Source organism: Silurus aristotelis (assembly GCF_946808225.1).
Source record: "Silurus aristotelis genome assembly, chromosome: 4".
In the NCBI taxonomy this organism is placed as follows: Eukaryota; Metazoa; Chordata; class Actinopteri; order Siluriformes; family Siluridae; genus Silurus; species Silurus aristotelis.
This window is the reverse complement of record NC_139577.1, coordinates 19707452-19729471: the sequence shown is the minus strand read 5'-3', so window position 1 is coordinate 19729471 and position 22020 is coordinate 19707452. Positions and strand designations below refer to the sequence as shown.

At 37.7% G+C, this 22020-nt stretch overlaps 2 protein-coding genes across 12 annotated transcripts in view; both read left to right on the top strand.

Moving 5' to 3' along the window:
* Positions 1–14168, top strand: part of tacc2 (transforming, acidic coiled-coil containing protein 2) — a 63853-nt gene extending 49685 nt beyond the window's left edge. For 6 of the 11 annotated variants that reach the window (XM_083539363.1, XM_083539369.1, XM_083539370.1 and 3 more), the window contains 9 exons: positions 212–346; positions 1074–1166; positions 7689–7823; positions 8071–8147; positions 10554–10608; positions 12032–12190; positions 12738–12844; positions 13028–13148; positions 13259–14168. In XM_083539363.1, the coding sequence (XP_083395489.1) occupies positions 212–346; positions 1074–1166; positions 7689–7823; positions 8071–8147; positions 10554–10608; positions 12032–12190; positions 12738–12844; positions 13028–13148; positions 13259–13324 (948 nt within the window). In that variant the 3' untranslated portion in view covers positions 13325–14168. Of the gene's footprint in view, positions 1–211; positions 347–1073; positions 1167–7688; positions 7824–8070; positions 8148–10553; positions 10609–12029; positions 12191–12737; positions 12845–13027; positions 13149–13258 lie in introns of all 11 variants that reach the window. The other 5 variants (XM_083539366.1, XM_083539372.1, XM_083539371.1 and 2 more) reach the window with 5 other exon arrangements.
* A 1266-nt stretch (positions 14169–15434) lies between these two features.
* On the top strand, positions 15435–18664 carry ly6pge (lymphocyte antigen 6 family member pge). Its single transcript, XM_083539461.1, has 3 exons — positions 15435–15638; positions 17855–17971; positions 18311–18664. Exons 1-3 carry the CDS (start codon positions 15578–15580, stop codon positions 18505–18507), a joined length of 375 nt encoding a protein of 124 aa, XP_083395587.1. The 5' UTR covers positions 15435–15577; the 3' UTR covers positions 18508–18664.
* Positions 18665–22020: the final 3356 nt, after the last annotated feature.

Below are 22020 nucleotides of genomic sequence, written 5' to 3'. Positions count from 1 at the left end.
CAGTTGAGCCTGTAAACAGCCGCTATCATTGTGGCATCACAGCCACGTGCCTTAAAAGAACAGAACCCCAGCAAACAAACAAACAAATATCCATCTTAAAGTTTGCACCAGCCCATGCTGGTGAGACAATTTCTGTGCTTGCTTCATATTGCTGACACCCACACACCTTCCTCCTCCTCTTGTCCTTCTCCCACTGTAAACTCCATAACAGTCCCCCCCTCAAGGCCCTGTGGATCCTGCAGATCTGTCCCTATTAGACAGGCTGAGTGAATCAGCCACCCCTCTCAGCTACCTGGAACCTGACCTGGCAGAGACCAACCCCACTGCCTTCGCCCACAAGCTGCAGGTGTGTAAAAAGTGACATGCCTGCTGAGCCCCTATTGCTCTCCTTCTCCCCCTCAGACCTCTTCTGCTGGACTGAATGTTTGATTGTTGGCGTGAGAGTTTTCAGTCAGCTTTGGTGTTTTTTTCTTTTGTTTTGTTTTTTACCTTTTACTTTATTTGTCCAGTGCTGGTGTATCTTTCTCTCCTCTATGTCTATTTCATCTCTCTGTATTAGTTGTTCTTGAGCTGAGGTCAAACACATTTTTACAGGTTGTCATTTCTGTTTTTAGTACATGAAAAGGTTTGTAATCACATCAGTGCTAATTGGTCACATGTTATAGAAATAGATGTAGAAATAATCTAGGTTGAGAAAAGCCTTGAATCTTTTTTACATTTATGTGACATTTGTTTTTAAAATATTTCTTCCCATCAAATTTAAATACCTGGACAATTTAGATGTTAGAGATAGACTTGGCCTCAACTCTGAACATCATAATATAACATTATACTTGTATGTGTAATAAGGTATGTGTCTATGCTGCATTCATATAGGTGTGTGTGTATGTGTGTTTTTGTTTGGGAGTGTTAATGTATTCTGCTGAACTCAATCAGTTCAAATAAGAGGTGAGAGCTTGAACTCTAACTCCTCTCTCCCTCCTTGCCCAAAACCCTTTCCCTCTACATTGCTGCTTTTCCCTTTTCCTCTTCCTCCTCCTCCTCATATACCTCGTCCTCCCCCTGCGGCCCAGGAAGAGCTAGTCCTCGCCGCTCTGAGGATTGAGGCTCTGCAGGTAGCTCAAAACATCTCTCAGAGCCCTTCTCTATCCACTGTTTCCCCTCAGGTATTGCACTGTGACTTTGTGTGTGGGCGTGCCGGGGTGTGTTTGTGTGCGTGGTTTTCATCTGCAATAGCAGAGTGTGTGCAGTGCTGTGTGTGGGAGCACGTGTGACACCTTTACCTGACTGCATCCCTACTCAGTGTGAGTACATACCCACATACTACCTCAACATATTGTGGGAGTGGCCCAACACTCACATTCATCCCTGGATCCTGTCATATGACTTCTCTAACCTGGCTCCTGCTCCCTGTCTGGTGCTGCTCTCTCCCAAACCGACACGCTCTGTCTCTCGAGGATGGAGTGTGTGTCTTCTGTAAGGGCTTTGTGACAATCCTGCATGTTTGCCTGAATAGGAGCTGCATAGAGACAATGATAACTTGGGATGCTATATGGGGTTTAGTCTTGTTCTAATACATCAAATTCACTGTCTGCACAAAACTGAACTTGAAAATATCAGAATTCCTGCTTGATTTTTTGTTTTGTTCTTTTTGCAATTTGAATTCAAATTCTGTCACTAATTGACTCTAATACAAAGCAAAATAGTGGACATACAGGCAATTACACTGTCAGTGTAATAATAGATAACCCTGAGCTTTGAACAGTTTTGCTAAGGTTCTCACCACTTGTTTGGTAATTGTGAACAGCACTCTTATGACTAATATTGTTTTTTCAGAAATATAACCACTTATACAAGTGATCCTTCTCTAAATAATGAATGTTGGGCTAAAATAAAAGTAGCTAAAAATAATGTTTCCAGTCACTCACAAACACAGTGCACTCTTAGTGCCGGTTCCAAGCCTGGATAAATGGGGAGGGTTGTGTTAGGAAGGGCATCCAGCGTAAAAAACGTGGCAATTAAAATATGCGATTCACGAACCAGAATTCCATACTGGATTGGTTAAGGCCCGGGTTACCAACGACCGCCACAGGTATCGTTAGCCAACAGGGTACCGGTGGAAATTGGGCTACTGTTGGCCGAAGGAGGAAAAGGAGAGGAGGAAGACGTCTACAGACGTTCACAGCAATGAAAGGAGAAGTGTAGGAGAGTGGAGGTTTGGGTGGGTACTTTAAATGTTGGCACTATGACTGGTAAAGTGAGAGAGTTAGCTGATATGATGGAGCTGAAAAAAGTAGACATGTTCAGGAGACCAAGGGAGTAAGGCCAGGAACATTGGAGGTTTAAACTGTTCTATCATGGTGTGGATGGAAAGAGAAATGGTGTAGGTGTGTTTCTGAAGGAGAAGTACATTAAGAATGTTGTGAAGGTCAAGAACGTTTCTCAAAAGTGCTTATGCGCCACAAGTGTGTTGTGAGATGGAGAAGAAGAAAAAAAAATCTGGAGTGAGTTAGGTGAAGTTGGAAGGTGTACCTAAAAATGAAAGATTAGTGATTGGGGCAGACTTTATGGGCATGTTGGTGAAGGGAACAGAGGTGATGAGGAGGTGATGTGTAGGTATGTCTTTAAGGAGAGGAATGTGGAAGGGCAGATGGTGGTAGATTTTGCTAAAAGGATGGAAATAGGAGTAGTGAATACTTATTTTAAGAAGAAGGAGGATCATCGGGTGACGTATAAGAGTGTAGGAAGGTGCACATAGGTGGACTATGTTCTATGTAGGAGATGCAACCTGAAGGAGATTGGAGACTGTAAGGTGTTCGCAGGGGACAGTGTAGCTAGACAGCATCGGATGGTGGTCTGTAGGATGGCTTTGGAGGTGAAGAAGAGGAGGAGAGTGAGGACTGAAAAAAGAATATGTTGGAGAAACTGAAGGAGGAAGACTGTAGCGTGAGATTCAGAGAAGAGGTCAGACAGAGGCTCGTGATGGTGAAGAGGTGCTGGATGATTGGCAACTACTGCATAAGTGATACAGCTAGAAAGGTACTTGGTGTGACATATGGAAAGCAAAAGAAAGACAAAGAGACCTGGTGATGGAATGAGAAAGTACAGGAAAGCATAAGAAGAAAGAGGTTGGCGAAACAGGATTGCGATCGACAGAGAGATGAGAAAAGTAGACAGGAGTACAAGGAGATGCTGCAGCAGGTAAAAAGGGATGTGGCTAAAGCCACGGAAAAGGCATATGAGGAGCTGTATAAGAAGTTAGACACTAAGAAAGGAGAAAAGGATTTGTACTGATTGGCCAGGCAGAGAGACTCAGCTGGGAATTATGTGCTGCAAGTTAGAGCAATAGGAAGGAGAAGGAGTGTGCTGGTAGCAGTTTTTAAGAATAAGAGAGATTTGCAGACCTGCAGTAACTACAGGGGAAAAAAGTTGATCAGTCACACCATGAAGTTATGGGAAAAGCCAGGCTGAGAGAAGAGGTGACTATCTGTGAGCAAAAGTATGGTTGCATGCCGAGGAAAAGCACTACAGACGCAATATTTTGCTTTGAAAATAATGATGGAGAAGCATAGAGAAGGTCAGAAGGAGTTGCATTGTGCATTTGTGGATCTGGAGAAAGCGTACGAGAGAGATGTTGTGGTATTGTATAAGGAAGTCAGGTGTGTAAGAGATGTATGTATGAGGACAGTGTGACAGCAGTGAAGTGTGCAGTAGGAACAACAAACTGGTTCAAGGTGGAGGTGGGACTGCATCAAGGATCGGCTCTAAGCCCTTATCTGTTTGCAGTGGTGATGGACAGGTTTACTGAGACTCCGTGGACTATGATGTTTCTGGATGATATTGTAAGGTATGCGCTGGAGAAAAGGGAAATAAAAGTCAGTAGGAGTAAAAGAAAGTACATGTGTGTGAATGAGAGGGAGGGCAGTGGTGTGGTGCAGTTGCAGGGGGAAGAGGTGGAGAAGGTGGAGGAGTTTAGGTACCTGGGATCAACAGTGCAAAGTAATGGAGAGTGTGTTAGAGAAGTAAAGAAAAGAGTGCAGGCAGGGTAAAGTGGGTGGAGAAGAGTGGCAGGAGTGATTTGTGATAGAAGGGTATCTGCGAGAGTTAAAGGGAAAGTTTATAAGGCTGTGGTGAGACCTGCGATGTTGTATGCTTTAGATGCTGAGATGCTGAAGATGCTGAGATTTTCATTGGGAGTGACAAGGATAGACAGGATTAGAAACAAGTTTATTAGAGGGACAGCTCATGTAGGACATTTTGGGTACAAGGTGAGGAGGCGAGATTGAGATAGTTTGGACATGTGCAGAGGAGGGACATGGGGTATATCGATAGAAGAATGGTGAGGATGAAGCCACCAGGAAGTAGGAAAAGAGGAAGGCCAAGGAGGAGGTTTATGGATGTGGTGAGGGAAGACATGCAGGTAGTTGGTTTGAAAGAGGCAGATGTAGATGACAGGGGTGTATGGAGACAGATGATCCGCTGTGGCAACCCCTAATAGGAGAAGCCGAAAGAAGAAGAAGAAGAAGACTTGGCTGGGGGAATGTAGTGTGGGCTTGGTGTGCGCATTCTGTACAAATAAAAAATAAATAAAACATAATCAATACCTGAATGATAGCCTAGAAAATTAAGCATTTCTTAAATATGTAAGACTTGATTTGCCATAGCTTTTTACCAGCCATTTTTTCTTGAAAATGTTCACACCTCAAATGCTTGAATGCCATAAGTTCCTGTTTGAGCGCCACAATGTGCTTTATTAATGCACTGACATGTACCTGCACATCATTCAGGCAACTCTGCTGACCCAGATCATCCATTTAGATTTACACACAGATTAAGTATTGCAGGTTTAAATGAGCTCTAAGTATCTATGGAGTGGTGCTTGCCTGTGCAAAATTAAATACTGATATGCAGCTGCATCACTAATACATAATAACCCATAGCGCAATTCTCATTTATTCTTCTGTTATTGATAAGGAAACGTGCAGCTCTATCAGAAACCTTGCTGTTTGTGGGCAAGAAATTGCTAAATGTAATTGCAATAAATTTTTCATCTGATCAATAACAATTTAACATTTTATTATTTGATCATTAATGCAAATAATTTCCTATACACTGTCTGACAGGTTTGCCACGTATTTGTTTATAGCTCCCACTTGCTGAAAAATATTTCCACCAGTCATTTAAGTTAGATGTCATTAAGCACAAGTACTGAACGCCATTCCTATTTTGTCTTATGCCAAAGATCATCTAGCTTTTGATCTGTTATGGCTAAAAACTAATTGAAAACTAATAAAAAAATATTTCATTGGAGTTCCCATAAGATTTTCAGGAGTTTTCATGCTGGTTACGGATTTTTACTTCAACTTTCAATTCACATACAATCTCTTGCTAGATCTTGATGCATAGATAGTTCAAGGCCCTGAGCCGCTGTTTTCACCCACTCATTGAGACGACCCTGTGCTCTCCCCACTCCATTTTCAAGTATTTTTCTTGCATGCTTTATAGTCTCACCTCAAGAAACCAAGCCCACGCTGCTGGAATCTCAACAGTCAATCCACAGTTGAAGTAAAAGGATTCATATTAGAATAAGTTAACTCCGACTCTTTTTCCACTGGGTTTGAACCTTTCCTAAACTAAAACATAGAGGTGAAATAAAATGTATATTACACATACCTCGCATATCCCACATAGAACAAAAATCCCACATCCCACAAGGTTTGTTTAAAAGATACAATAGTTACAATAAATCCTATGCATGTGCCCTTTACACTGAACATAAGATAACAGATTTAACACCATGCATCCATTTTTATTTAAAATCAATTGGAGACTACTGTTAAGTACTGAAGTCACATTTATTACAGTTTACAGTGGTGATTTATTGGATGATCTTCAGTCATTCACTAGCTACAGGAGTGCATTTGTTTAATACTTGTTTATCTTCTGATTGATAATTTGTTGTTAAGACCATTAAACCAGTAATATTGGCATTTTGTCCCTGGCATTTTTTTGCCCAGGAGTTTAAAACATACACTACTGCGTTCACAATACCATTCTGAAATTATGTAATCAATATGTTGTAATATGATGCTTCATAGAAACATTGTCACACTATTGTGTTGATAATTTCAGCTAAGCATCTTTTACAATTATAATTTCACATGAACAGCATATGCTGTGTGTCACAGACACACAGTCTAAATAAATACATTTCAAAACTAGTAGTTTCATATGATGGGTCTGTTGGCAGCTTTTTTCATAACACCAGTGATGAGAATAGTGAAATTATCACCATGACCTAAAATGTATGTGCTTGTGTCCAGTCATATCCTTCTGTGCCCTCTGTAGAGCTGAACTCTTGCCAAATAATCTCTTAATCATCCTCTTTGGATTTTCCCTCCATCAGCAGATGGGGTTTAAGTGGAAAAAAATCATTGTGTTTACATTGTGCCTTTCCATTTAGGTTTATAAATAGATTGGGAAATTGGGCGTGCAGTGAATGATTTACGTGCAGTTGTGGCTGTTTTTCCTTGTCAAATTAAACCAAGAATACAACCTGTTTAGTTTCACCATTTGTAAAAAAAGTGCTATAAGATCCAGAAATTTGTGAATTAATTTTGTCTCATATTCTTGGGCAGAGTCTTTCTTCTGTTTTCTATTTGTTGATTTAAGGTGAAGTAAAATCTGATCAAAAGTAAATGTCGTGATCCTTAAACTTGGGATCAAAGATGTGAATGTGTCTGGGGTTATTACACAGTTAGTGTTGGAGTTAAACCTTAAATTTATCAGGACATGTTGCTTTTCTTTGATATTAGAAAATGTGCATCTCAACTGTTTATTTATTCTTGTGCATATCATTATATTAACACCTTTGTAAACATGTTGCTTTTTTAACTGCTCCAGCATGCCACTAACACATAGCCAATTCTTTGAGCCCTCCTGAATACCCTTTCTCCCCAGCCTGGGCCCAATCACAGCTATGCTCTTTCACAATGAGCAGCTGCTTCCACCCATCTTGCTTTGAGCCTATCACGACTTCTTAGCTGAAGCTCAACGGCAGATTGAAGCCTCATCCCAACTGCGCAAAGCTTTAAATCCGAGCTAAAATCCTGCTCTCATTGGCATTGTGACTTTGCTGTGTAGAACCTGTAGACAATGTGCTGCCTCATGGCTTGGTTCAGAATCCCTCTAGTATGAGTGTATGACTGAAGAGTGTGAATTATTAAGGATAGAGGTGTGTGCGGGACCATTTTTTACTGCTTACCCTCAGGAATTCTGACTAATCCCGTCCAATCTCTTAGACACTCTTGGCCTTTCAAGCCATCTTATGCAGATTTATTTTTGCTTGTACCTGGCCACCATATTTTCTAACAAAATTAGTTGGTTCTGTTTTGAAAAATGTGTAATTTACCCCACAGCAACTATTATAAGAATAAAATAATTATAAATGGTGAATGAATGCAGTATATGTTACACAGCACAAGCACTTAGAACGCTCCTATGTTACACAAAGATTACCGTTTTTGACTCGCATGATTCATATCTGGTAAAAACACTTCCTCTCGCACGTTTTTGAAATGAGTCCTGGGGATCCCATGCGATCCCAGTCCCGATGCACACCTCTAACTGAGGCTACATACAATCAGAATGTATCCTCCATCTTAACACTTATGATCTTTCCAAATCAGGAGAGAGAGCAGGCCTCCCCTGAAGACAGCGGTGTGTCCAAAAGCTCCCTATACTCCCGGACAGGGTACAGTGAAGCTGAAAGCCCTTATCTTCCCCAAGATATGGATCATTCTCTAGGCATAGCGAGAGAAGAGGTATATACTATTGTTTAAATGTGAATGTAAAATGATAAAGAAAAATTACTACTAAATAAGTTCCGACTTATCTGAGGTAATGGACTACATGCATCCATTCTGTACTCCAGAACTATCCAGTCTGTTGATTATGCAGTTTTCTTATAAAAGATGTAGGATTACTCAGCCTTGTACATTACTGTATGAGCTGATACTGCACACCTCTTCCCTTTCGGTATGGAAAATGTACTGTTGTTTGCATCATCAGATTGTTGCCAAAGAAAAAGAAGTGCTGGATTGGCAGAGGAAGTATGAGGAAGGTCGACAAGAGCTGGAAGAAATGAAGTAAGAGAGCACTAGATTACACACCGACTGTTCTTTAGTCTTCAAAAAATTTTATGATATACATTCAGGTAAAAAATTTCATAAAAGTCTGTACTCTTAAATAGAAAACGTCTTATTATTTTTGTTATTTAACAGCTTTGAGCTCGCTAGCTACTTAACTACATCACTGAGTTTATATAGTCTATAGCATTTAGCATGGCTAATGTTGATTAACTAAATTATAGCAGCTAAACAATTTAAAAGTCTACTAATGTGAGGTAAAGTCTTATATTATTTAATTAAAGTCAAGTGCTAGCAAATTAGGTAGCATAAGCTTAATTGTATTGTGTAAACAATTTGGAGGTTGGCTAGTATGCTAATTGACACTAGGCTATTAGCTAATACGTTGGGTAATTTCAAACTGGTTCGCATTAAGAGGTTCCATGTTCTTTACAATCTATTAGCCCTTACTCTCATTATTATAATTGTCATTATTACAAGAAAGGGGGGGGGGGGGGGGGAACTACACTACAGGCTAGGAAGGTTTCTCATAATGGTGCACCTCCTACAAAGTGACTACACTGTAGACTGCATGGTGTAGCCAGTTGCTGCAATTTATGACCAGCACGTCAGCCTCAGAGCATCTGTCAATTTGGTTTTCTCTCTTCAACCTTTTTTCAAAGATTAGGCCCATATACAAAGCCAATTAAATAGGTCTAAATAGGTGTCACGAACATGTGGGGCAAGACATACACTCACCTGCCCCTTTAATAGAAAAAATTGTACGCCTGCTTATTTATGCTATTATTCAATCAGTCAATCATGTGGTGGATCCAGAATTTATAAAATCAAACAGCTACAAGTGAGAGCTTCAGTTCATGTTCAGATTAAACATTAAAGAGGGGGAACTGTGTTTTTAGGTTTATTGACCATGGCTTGGTTGTTAATGCCAGATGGGCTATTCTGAATATTTCAGAACATTTGATCTACAGGGATTTCATACACAACAGTGCCTACAGTTTACACAGAATAGTGTAGAATAAATTCTCAAGTGGCCTACGGTTCTGTTGTACATTTGAGGAAAGAGCAGGAAAATGGTCAGAATGGTTTCAACTGACAGAAAGTCTACACCATTTTAATATCTACTACACTGATTCATTTGATTAATTGTGTACAATGGTCTGATGTTTCCTACATTATCAGTTGTACACAATTAATCAAATGAATGTACAAAAGCATTCGCAATTTGATCAAAGCAACAACAAGAATTGCTTTTATGATGTGCACAAGTGACTAAATAATGTGGAGGTTGATTAAGCTGATTTAAGAATTAAATTTCTGATCTGAGAAAATGAATCAGTGTAGTAGATATTAAAATTGTGTAGACTTTCTGTCAGTTGAAACCATTCTGACCATTTTCCTGCTCTTTCATCAAATGTACAACAGAACCGTAGGCCACTTGAGAATTTATTCTACACTATTCTGTGTAAACTGTAGGCACTGTTGTGTATGAAATCCCTGTAGATCAAATTCACAGATGCCGTACAAAAGAAATAAAAATGCTTTCAATCATTGTAATCCAAGCTGTAGTTTATATCAAGAAATACTGAAGCTATGCACCGTCATACTGACAACATGCCTAAACATCTTCCTAAAAACGATCTTGTTTGTGAACAATGAAAAAGGGACTTTTCATTCTGATGGGAATGATATGTTCATTGACACAAATACTTACTTTTGAGAGATGAACTGAGAATTTATGGGGAAAGTACATTTTGCAAGAAATCCAATGTGTTGTGCTGTTTGTACAAATAGTTTTGAGAATGCATTTACTGGTTTGCAAATATTAAAGATGATTCAAGAAGTGCTCCAAAGCAGCTGGGAAACCGTAAATGAGACTGGACTTTAATGGCATATATACTAAACATTAACACATTGAATTGTAAAATAAATGTCTTTTTCGGAAAATGTATTTTTTAGGAATATGGTACCTATTAATCTTATTTCATAACTTCTGGCTCAGTCATGTGCTGGAGGCTGAAGGGAAGGGGGGATAAAGACTTTCTTCATTAAACTGACTGGGCTTAGCATAAGGAAGCCTTAGAAATCTGAGCGGAACCATTGCTAATCCTTTTCCTTACTGTGCTGGCAACATGCATGTCCTAAAATAAGCCACCCTATAGGCCAACAAACAGAAGCCTTCCAAGCACTGCATTTAAACTGGTAACTTCAGGAAAAAGTGTCACAGCCAGCTGTCACTAGAAAGCATAGATGAAAATGTGAGAAACAGATTTACTAAATTAACCACAGCAAAAGCATGGAAGAAACATTATTTTCTTGTTTGGTAAATATGTACTGTGAATTGCATACCTGTTTTAGTTTTTGAATATAAATACAAATAAAATATATTTTCTCCTTGGTCTGCAGGAGAATAGTTACAGAGTATGAGAAGACCATTGCACAAATGATTGGTGAGTATGCAGTGTCTGCAATACACCTTTTGGTTTATTATGTCTATATGCTGTAGCATCTCTACTGCCATTGTCTTTTACAGACCAAATATCACACACTGTTTCTGAGTTTTAAAACATATCTACAGAATCACATACTGTAACACTTACATTTTATTCAACTTAGGGAGTTGTGAGACATTTCCAAGCACAGGCTCTCTTACCCTTCACGTCTCAACTTTTGCTCTTGTCATGTTGTCTTGCACAACATTAACATGTGCTATTTTCACCCTATTTTCTATCTTTCCTCTATATTTTTTTTCACACATATTGTTTCAGAGCTGTGTCAGCTCAAGCCTGTGACATTCTATTTCTCACTTAGTTTCGCTTCACTTTTCGTCCCCTTTTCCTCACCAAGTCTCATACTTACATATTCTTTTTCCTTACTTTCTTCATTACTTTTCTCTTACAGATTTTCAGTGATGTAAATCTTTCTTTCAAGTTATTCTATCTTGATGGACCCAATGGAGGGAGAAGGATTATTAAATCTTTTTATATCTGTAACAGACTTTTTTCCCACCTTCTTTGTATCACTCCCAGCTGGCTTGATTTAACACAATTCCTTCTTTCTGTTTGCCTCCCTTCTTTGCCCATAAATACCTGATAAATCAATCAGGCATGCCTGGTAAGTAACAAAAGGATTCTACTTTTTGTCTGTTTGTTTAGCGTCCAAATACATCTGGTAGATGGGGCAAGGTTGAGTATATCCATTCTCGTTTCCTTGCGTGTTTCCATTTCTGGGTGTTTAGCTGTTTTTGTGATTTCAAATCCAAGGTGCTACTACTCACATTTACAGCCCAGACAATGTTAGAGAAACATAAAACATAAGTACCATAACTGCCATGCACAATTTTGGATATGTCATATTCTGTCTCTCACAAAATGGTCCATAAGTCTTATCATAGCATCGGAGGTGTTTCGGTAAAGTCTCTTGTGTCAAGGGAAGTCATACGATCTTCTGTGGTGGTCTCATCTGTCACCCTGTGTCTCTTTGGTTGCCCATCATTTACTGTGTGTCTCGTCTGCATGCTTCACAGGGGAAATGCGGTTCAACAGAATGCCATCAAATATTAGTGCTCATCATTAATGATGCAATGCATATCATATTTTCCAATTCTGAGTCCATTTATAGTGTCTCTATTGCTGGCCTTCCGTTTATCTACTCCATGGGGATTTGACTGTGTGGAATTGAGTGTGACTGTCTGTGGGATGCCTAATAATTTATGACAATTAGCAGTACTTTTTCACATCATTGTCAGTATTATGACAGTTGGGCAGGGTTATTAGGCAGAGGTCTCATCACTATGTGTATCTCTGTTTGTGTGTGTGTGTGTGTGTGTGTGTGTGTGTGTGTGTGTGTGTGTGTGTGTGTGTGTGTGTGTGTGTATCTTAGAGGATGAGCAGAGGGAGAAATCTTTGTCCCATCACACTATCCAGCAGCTTATTCTAGAAAAGGACCAGGCGCTAGCTGATCTCAACTCTGTGGAGAAGTCTCTTGCTGATCTGTTCCGCCGTTATGAGAAAATGAAAGATGTTCTTGAAGGTTTTCGTAAGGTGAATACAAAAGTCTAGTGATAAACACTTACTTACACATTCACAGCACACAAAGTGAGCTCTGTGAAGATATGGTTTACATGGGTTGAAGTGGAAGATCTAGATTATTATAACAGCAAATGAAGACTAAAAGTGGAAGGGGATGTTCAAAAAAGCACATACAAATGTCCCCCAAATTTTGTACATATAGTGTATCTGTCCATATCAACAAAAAATTAAATTAACAACCAAAGGCTTACTAATTAGGCAAGAAATGATTATATGGAAAAATAATATTTCTTGTGTTCATCAGCATTTTATTTATTTCACTGCAATATTGATGTAAAGGTACCAGGGAAATCTGATCATATATAATTACATAAAGGCTCCGCATTGGGCCGCCAATGCGACTCAAAGCTAATTTGATTGGATATCATATAACCTCACTTCTGCATAATCTGTTAGCTCTTTCCAAATCCATTTTTTTTTTTCAGTTATGCATTAGGTAAACACGTGCATTAGACATAGCGATAGCAACAATTTATTTCACAAAGCATTTTTGTTTTAGAATGAGGATGTGCTGAAGAAATGTGCACAGGAGTATCTGTCTCGGGTGCGCAAGGAGGAGCAGCGTTATCAGGCCCTGAAAATCCACGCTGAGGAAAAACTGGATAAGTAAGTGCACTGCAGTGAGACATTCTAAATACTTTATTGCAGAATTATTTTGATTTGTCTACTGCAGCCTGAGGCATGCACCTAATGGCTGTTAATGGATAAATGAGTTGTGTGGAAATAAAGCCTAAATGTAACGTGGAGTGGCAGTGCCTGACTATGTAGCGCTTTTGTGGCTTCCTGCAGGGCGAATGCAGAGATCGCACAAGTGCGTGTGAAAGCTAAGCAGGAGCAGGCAGCATATCAAGCCAGTCTAAGGAAAGAACAGATGAAGGTGGATTCACTAGAGCGCACATTGGATCAGAAGGTTTGTGTACACTGCCAAACTGATACGAAAAATACATTGTGATATAGTCGCATATGCTAAAATATAAAGTAATTATTTGACACAATATATCTGCTTTTTTTCCCTTACAGAACAAAGAGATTGAAGAATTGACAAAGATCTGTGATGAGCTGATTGCTAAAATGGGAAAGAGCTAGCTGACTGTCATATGATCCATGTCCACATAGGACAATATATGAACTGAAAGGGAGTTGTAAAAAATACATTGTGCTGATGTTGTTTTATTGACTGCTGGACAGAACCACAGACTGTCCCCAAAATCTTAAACACTACTGACATTCTGCAAGAAGCGTGGCTCCTGTTGACTAGGTGAACACTCTGGTCACTCGATCATGCCACTGTAACTACCAACAAAGCATTTTGATGTTTTAATGTACACCAATTTACATGTAATAGGGGTCTTGTGGATATTTTTGAGATGTATTCCCCATCAGTACAGAACTTTTATGAGAGTGTGTGTGTATGTCTGCGAGAAAGAGAGCGAGAGAGAGTGAGGATGAGTTTAATTGCTATGATGCCATGACAGCCACTGATGGAGCTGACTGTTAAGTTAATTTCTGTGGTAACCTCTTTAAACTTGAACTTGCAAGTGAGAAGAAAGACCTGTCTATATATATGATTATGAAATGATTCTAAATATGCATGTGTTCATTTCTTTTTTTGTGAATATGAGCTAAATATAGCATAGGAACACAAATGCAGGTTTTGATACTGTTTAATCTGCTTCCTCATGTATCTTTGTAGATACTTCCCTAGTTTTGTTGCCTCTTCACAAATCGATGTGCAATTGTATTTTTGGGGGATTTTATTTTAATAAGTTACTAAGTATAATGTCTGCTGTCTCTGGTACTTAAATAGCTAAATTAATTTGAATAGAATTGTCTAGGTCCTGCTTTGGTTGATGTAGAGGTTTCCCAAAAGAGGAGACCAACTCAGCTACACAGCACCTGCTTACAAAGTGCAATAAAAGATGGCAATAAACTCTGCAGCCTCTTTGTTTGGTCCTACACAAGCTAATCTACACTAAAGGTAATGCAGAGAAATAAACATTAAAGAGTTAAAACAGCCTTTTGATTAAACTGTAAAGAAGAATATCTTGCTGTGTGAGGAAGAATCTTTATATGCCTAAATAGATGCTCATTACTGCTGAGACAGCAGGCGGTTACTTACATCCTTCAGGCAATAATCCTGCTAGTGTCAAACACAGAAATAGTCAGTCTGAGAGTCTGTTATAGCTGCACTTGTTATATGTAGTATGATGAGGATGAGTCAGTTCATGCAGCTCACAAACATTTCCTGTTCGTTCTTATTCAAAAGCTCTATTCTATTTTTCATATTATTAAAACAGGCACAGAATGAGAAAGAATAGAGCTGAGTCATGTAAAATAGTCTGTAAACCACCACCATTATCTTGTATTTGCATCTATTTAGTTCTTGAAATAATTGTATTGTGGCTATCAAAACACTGGAAAACAATGAAAATGGAAAAAGATGACATTGCATATTTAAATCAAGGTTTCTTTCTTAAATCATTCACTTAGTAACATTTGATCTAATTTTTAGTTTTTTTCTTCTGTTTTTTAAATTGAGTTACATCCAGAACGTTCTCGACACCCTGGCAGAATTACCTACAAAGCTGTGATGCAGTCTATGATATTTGACATATGGCTTTATAATTAAAAACCAAATATTCTTTTAAATTTAGGTCAGGCTGCTGGAGTGCTGAAAATAAATAGACAAAAGATAAAACAGAAAAAAGGAAAAAATTATGAAAGGCTGTCAAAATTAACGCGTTAATAACTCATGTTAAATACTTAGATATAAAAAATAAATAAACTCCACCAAAAATTATTTTTAATCACAAAAAATTTCAGTCTCAAATCAAGCACCAAATCCGCCGTGATTAACACATCTGGCATTTAAAAAAGTCCGTGTGGCAGCAAAGCAAAAGTTCTGTTTCGTGTCCTGATAATTTCTTTTTTTTTTATCCTGGTCTATTTCTTATTTAGAATTTCTACCATAGTATAACATATACAATACTCACAATTTCATTGAGTAGCTGTGCAGAAATGTGTATGAGAATTTGAGTGATATGGGTCATTTGATCATTTAAATGTTTCATGAACAGAAAATAGGTTTAAAATATAGTTACTTTACAGTGCTCAGCCATGAACTATGTTACGCACTGCATTATTCATTGGAAAAGGTAAATATTTTAAACTATAGCTCACTATTTGTGTAAGACTCATCCTGTCTCAGTAGACAAGCTGGTAATCTGGCTCTGTTCAATAATGAAGCATTAGCTCGCTGACTTAGGATTTAGATGCGTTTAGGTTTAGGAACAACCTGCTTTTCACTCATCAATCTGGTCGGCCAACACCAACAGCAACATGAGTGCTGTCAAATGCTGCTTATTGTTTGGCTTTTTAATTCTGCTCTGTTGTGTTCACAGTAAGTATCAATCCTTCTGTTTTGTAGGCTTTCCATTTTTCTCCTTTTCTCCTTAAAGGAAGACCAAAGTTGGCACATCTATCTCGTAATCTTTTAAGTCTAGACCTCCATCTGTTGTTTTTCCTAATGTGCACTGTCAGTTTCCCGTCTAGTCAACTTCCTTGATAAAGTCTGTTAAGTGCCTCGCACACAATGTGACTTCATTAGATAAGAATAGTTTTTTGTTTGTGTTTGCTTAATTTGGGCAAGTGTTGATAGATTAATGGAAGTTCCACTTCTTTAAAAATATGTCTACAATGAGACTACACTGAGTCACAAAAGATCTCAGTACTGTTTGGCTATTGAACCCCCCCCCCCCCAAAAAAAAAAAACATGTTATTGATTGCTACAATAAAGAACAAATGTATCTAGTTCAGAGATGTTAAATCAATGTGCAATGCATGGTGTGATAATTTTCAGGTTTACCAGCTGCCATGAGGACATTGATTCTCTCAATCTAAGATTTATAACAGATTATGCAGTGATGGAAAGGTTTTACAGTTTTTGCGTGTTCTGTACCTATGAGGATTGACTAGTTTCCAATAAGTACTTTAATTTGATTTAAGTGTAAAGGGATATAACGATTCATGAAGAAGGCTTGGCAGGATTTTGGTGATTAAGGTTGATTCTCTGAATAAATTTTCTCTTCTTCTAGCATGAATTCATCACCACTCGAGGCTCTAGCAGTCTGCAGAGTGGACTCAATACACAGCAAATTAAAATTACCTTAGGGGTAATTTATTACATTTTCTGCTCAATGATAAGTACAGGCTGAACTTTGGCCAGTTTTTTTGAACTACAGTAAGATAATGGTTGATTACTTAAGGATTATCATTAATGAAGCTAGTCGGAGCTCAAAAGATCACATTTAATTTGAATACAGATTTAAATTAGTGTGGAAACCTGCTACCTGTGTGATAATTTGGCATGATTAAAGTGTGCCCTTCTCTTGCAATGTTAATGAATCTATTCAAGGTTTAGATGACCTTTGGAGATTGCATGTACTGTAGAAGGAATAAACAATACATTGACTTGGATTACATTTAGGGTGTTTGCATATCTGCACCTTTGGCCTTGGATTTCAAATATAGCCTGTGTGGGGAAAATGCATCTGGGATTTAAGTGGAGATTCTTAGTGAATAAATTTACATGATGTTTACTAATGGTTGTCATAATACATTTCTGTAGTTACATCAATGGTTATGCAAACATGAATACTGCTATTAATAATTAAAGCTCCAAGCAGAATTTTTGTGGTCTACGCAACCAGACTCAAAATAAAGTGAAATAAAATGAAGCGATTTATTAGACATAATTTGAAGGATTACAAAAACACTTTTTGTTAAAATCCAGGATGTCTACAGAAAATATGCTTAGAATTTTAGATGTCAATATGCATTTATGTCAGCATCCTCCTGGGAATTTACAGCAAACCTGAACTAAATTTAGCACAAATTCTTCAAATGATATAAAAAAAGTTGACTACAAGGTGGCACATAAAATGTCATGGGTAATTTTTGTCAGTGAGCAGAGTTGTAGAGATATAGCTTTACTTCTTGTATGGTAGCTGTCAAATTCTTTGGCTTACTACAGGCAGACCATTTGGAGTAGTCAATATTTTTTTAAATACTTTTATGAAGCATAATCTGGAGATGATTTGTGTGATTTTGTGGCAAAATCCAACATACCAAATGTAATTTTATGTAATAAAATCTTAACATACATTCATCTAGGAAATTTAGTGACCCCTGGCTTTTGAGATTTAAACAGATAGTTGAAAAGTTGTCCATTAATGTACTTCCAAGATTTAACCTGCTACTAGTGCTACTAGAGCTTGCCAAATTGTTTTTAAATTTGGTAAAAATGTTTTTATACCTTCCCCATTCAGTGTGCCAAATTTCATTTTTTTTAACCAGATGGTTCTGAGGGTTGCCACAACCAAACCACAGAAGAAGTAGGAGTAAAAGTATAATAATAAGAAACAATACAATACAATAGAATGCCAACACACCTTTGGAGCTTGGCCCCCAAAATAATAGTTCTTAATGCAATTTGCCCCACCTATTCAATTTATTGAATTTTAGATCAATTCCGGACTTACTGTAGTCCTAAGGGATGGGTGAGAAACACAAAGCAGATACATGAAGCATGCTTGGGTGTCTTGTTTGTCTAACTAGGTGAGGCACTGCACTGTTACACCTGCATGGGGTCAACAGATGAGGATTGCAATCGCCAGGGGTCCAAAGAATGTCCAAGTTACTCAGATGCCTGCGCTATTATCAAAGGAGATGCCAGTAGGTTTTACATTTCATTTTATATGTGATCGATTTCTTGTTAAGCAGAATGGGGGAGTCATTTAGAGAGGCAAATATTTAATTTGTCTTATTTACCACTGGAGAGGATTTTGAAAAAGCTGCACTATTTATGTGCATGTCAGTGTGTGTGTGCATGTCAGTGTGTGTGTGTGTGTGTGTGTGTGTGTGTGTGTGTGTGTGTGTGTGAGAAAGACAGAAAGAAAGAAATAGAAGGGAGGTGCTGCTCTATCTGCTAAGCCACTAAAATATAAGTAATTGTTCTCATTTATAATTTTAACAGAATACACTGAATGTGTCTGTTCTAATCTTTTCTAACAGGTGGTGTGCTGAAGTCATGTTCCTACAAATCCTTCTGCAGTCAAGCAAACAGCCAAGGTGACAGAGTTGCAGGGGTGAAGGTTCACTGCTGCTTCTCAGATGACTGTAATGTGATGGGACATGGCACCCAGCTCAGCAGAGGGTTTAGCTATCTCTTGGTCCTTCTGTCACTGTTTTGCCATCTATTGTCAAGCTAAAATTGCCAGCACAAGTTTAAATGTGCTTCATACAGCAAAAGTCGCATTTATGTACTGAGTAGCCTTTAGATGTAATAATGTCTCGGGTCATGCCTATTAAACTAAATATGACCCAAATAGACTTTTCATGCAAACGCCATGAACAAAATTTGAAAAACAAGACAAAAAAGGCTCAACTTACTTAGAGACTGCTGGTACTAATGTATATATCTAAATAAACAAATAACTTTTAGGTCAAAGTAATTTAAGCAGCATGTAAAATTGCAGAAAAACATTAGGGAATATTGTTGAAAGTCAGTACATCTATGTTAATATGCAGTGTATTTAGTATTACGTATTATATACTCCTTATGATACACATCATTAGCAACTTATAAATTGGTTCTTTATTTTTAGAAGATAACAAGCTCAAATCCCAGCATCTTAGCTACCACTGTCTGACTCTCAGCTTTGATTCCAGTTTCCTAGCTGCCATATGCGCATTAAAGAATTTCTTTGTTCCATGCATTTGTCAGCACAATGACAATAAATGCTGTCAGTTTCTTTTTTTAGTGCATTCCTTTCTGTATTGCCAACACTGACCAGCAGAGTTAACACACTGATCCCACAGCATCCCTTATACAGCACCCCTGTTTTCATATTTATATGCAGTGTTTGTATATATGCTATTTATTTTACTTTGAGGCAAATCTGATTTTCGACAGAGATTGGTGAAGACATTCTTTGAATTGTCAAAGGAAAAAAAAAACCATAAAAAACTAAAAGATGCACAGACATTACAGCACATCAGTTATATTTTAGGGTAGACCTACACATTAAATTATCTTATTAGAAAATCCTTTTTTAGTGGGTATGTATTACAAGGCATTACAGTAATAGCCTCTCATTCTGCTTCGGAGTAATTTTTTATGGCATTAACACTAGGGGTCAGTATAAATTCATGAATGTTATGGTTATTGTGCCGTATTCTGGCAAGTGTGACCTTTTACAGGATCTGCTACTCTGTAAAGGAACAGCCATTATTCTGAACTTTCCTCTGGCTGGTCTTAGCTGGACAGTTTGACACATTGTCCAATAACAGCAGTAAAAATATCACCTGTTTCAATGGTATTAATAGCATCACATTGACAGTCATAGGCTGTACAGTAGCCATTTCTCTTATTCAGTGTATTCTGTAGAGCTTGAAATTGGGGCAGTATACAACCATGATTAAAAGAGCTATTTATTGTTTTTGATATGCCTTTCCCCCATGAAACTCTCTGCCTGGAAATATCCTACAGTGCTATTTCAAAATGTTTTTCTGCAGTAAGACTGGATTGCTAAATCTAGCTCTTCACATGATTTTTGGCAGAAGAATAAATATATTGTCTAGTGCTATTTAACAGAGCATAACTAATATGTTTTTACAAATATTAAGAATTACGTATGCCATTTATTGTCATTGTAAATAAAATACTATTTCTACAAAATGACAAACTCAAATATATTCCGAATAAGGGTCATGAACTGGTAGACCTCCATTCACATGCAGAGCCAAAAAAGTATTTCAGTGCATCAACCTGAGCACTCAAAAAATACTCGAGCAAAACCGATCAATGTGTCAAATAAAAAAAAAATGTTGGCTGTAGTTCAGTAGCTCCAGTTTTTTATTGATGAACTACATCAGCTTCTGTAGCAGAATCTCTGCTGAGGCTTGTTGCTGTGAAATGTGTGCATTTATTTAAATAATTTACCTGCAGGTAGCTCGGTAAAAAACTTAGACTTAGCTTTAGAAATCGTTTGTTTTTTAATTTACCATTTCTGATCCAATTAGTGAAGTGTCAAGAAAAAGAGGCTGATCAAGCTGATAAAGTAAGCAGACATTTTTAAAGTTTGGTGGAAATAGTAGAGGTATGCATATATACAAAAGAGCTGAAGAATTGAAGGTGACAGTTTAAATTTGACATTTTATGTTTAGAATCCATAACAATAGGTAAAATTGGTAAGACAAAGCAGAAATAAGAAACAAACAATTACTTTAAATGGAAAATTCTTCTTAATATGTAACTAATACTGTAACTAATCATTAATGATCAAGCATTAAAAGGAAACTATCTTCATTTACTCAGAATACTTGCTTTTCTGGACCTTAAAAAGCAAAGAATTTATGCAAGTGAACCTTCACATTTTTTGGTGAACACCCACACTTTTGGTTATTTTTAAATGTGTTTTTAACAAAACCTGTAGGGATCCCCAATTGGTTAGTTGCCCCAGACAATACTCTTCTCATCACGTGGTTATTTAAGCTCAAGCTTTTTACAAATCACAGCATTTACCATGCTAATGTTCAGTATAATTATATAATTAGTAGGTACTCATCTATAAGGTAAAATAGGGCTAATCTTTTAACCTTTTTTTATATTATTTCAAACAGTTTTTCCCTGAAAAAAAACTCTTTGATAAGGGCTCTGACATAATGTTTTTTCTTTGAGTTTTTCAGGACATTTCCCTTACTTTACCCAGTATTCCTGTATGTTTCCCTGCAGTGAGCCTTGCAGGGCTCTCCTTTGACAGGCAGGTGTGATAGTGTGAGTCGGCTGCCCTGGAGGCGGATAGAGTCTGACCCAAAACTGTGAAGCTCCAGGCCCAAGAGTCTGAGTGCTCTGCTTGCCAATGTCAGAGCTCATCAGCTTTATTTGCAGCTCACATGCATTAAGATGTGAGGCGGTGCATGACTGCCGAGTGTTTGCACTAAAGAACCTTAACTTCAAAGACGAAGATGCAACCAGTACTGTTGTATACTAGCATTAAAATTAATTTATCTTTCTAGGAATAAATAGAAATAATAGTAAAGAAAAAACTTAACAATTTGTACTTTAAAGTGAACCATTCCAGCTCTAATTATTTAATCTGTATCTGTGTATTTGTGTTTCCCCATGATCACTAGTTTCCTTCAACAAATATTCCAGATATTAATTTTATTATTATTATTATTATTATTTAATTAATTAATTATTTAAACTTGAGTGGCTCAAAATTTCATGACTAGTTAGGGGTTTCATCTTGTCAACTTACAGTACCTGTCAATGTGCAATCAGTAGTGTGTTTTGAAGATTTGTGTGGCAAAGCATCTGGTCTAGAAACAGATGCACATAATGTTTTACTATGCATATGGTTAGTTATATGGGGGAGTGATAGTAGCTGACAAAGTCTTGAATTTTGTTTTTTTTTGCTCACAGATGAATGCAGTTAGCAATGGCTGTATCTCTGTATGCTGTAGATTTAGTAGTAGCTAAAACTAGCCAGCTTATTTATTAAAAAAACAAACTAACAAACAAAATTGAGCCAGAATGCTTTAACCAATAATGTCAGTTCAACCCAGTTAATAAACTCCTCTTCATAGCAGACATTGTTACAAACTCCCCGCTCTAGCCTACACTCCCCAGAATGCATACAAGCTACCCTGATTATAGTCACTAGACCTCTGACTGAGCACACATGTACTCAATCACACATATACCCTATATAAAAGAT

Bases quoted from the DNA above. Each gene is read 5' to 3' on its own strand.
- ly6pge (XM_083539461.1), top strand. From the start codon at position 15,578: ATGAGTGCTGTCAAATGCTGCTTATTGTTTGGCTTTTTAATTCTGCTC. The intron at 15,639-17,854 runs GTAAGTATCAAT...TTGTCTAACTAG, and splicing joins TCTGCTCTGTTGTGTTCACA to GTGAGGCACTGCACTGTTAC. The intron at 17,972-18,310 runs GTAGGTTTTACA...CTTTTCTAACAG, and splicing joins TATTATCAAAGGAGATGCCA to GTGGTGTGCTGAAGTCATGT.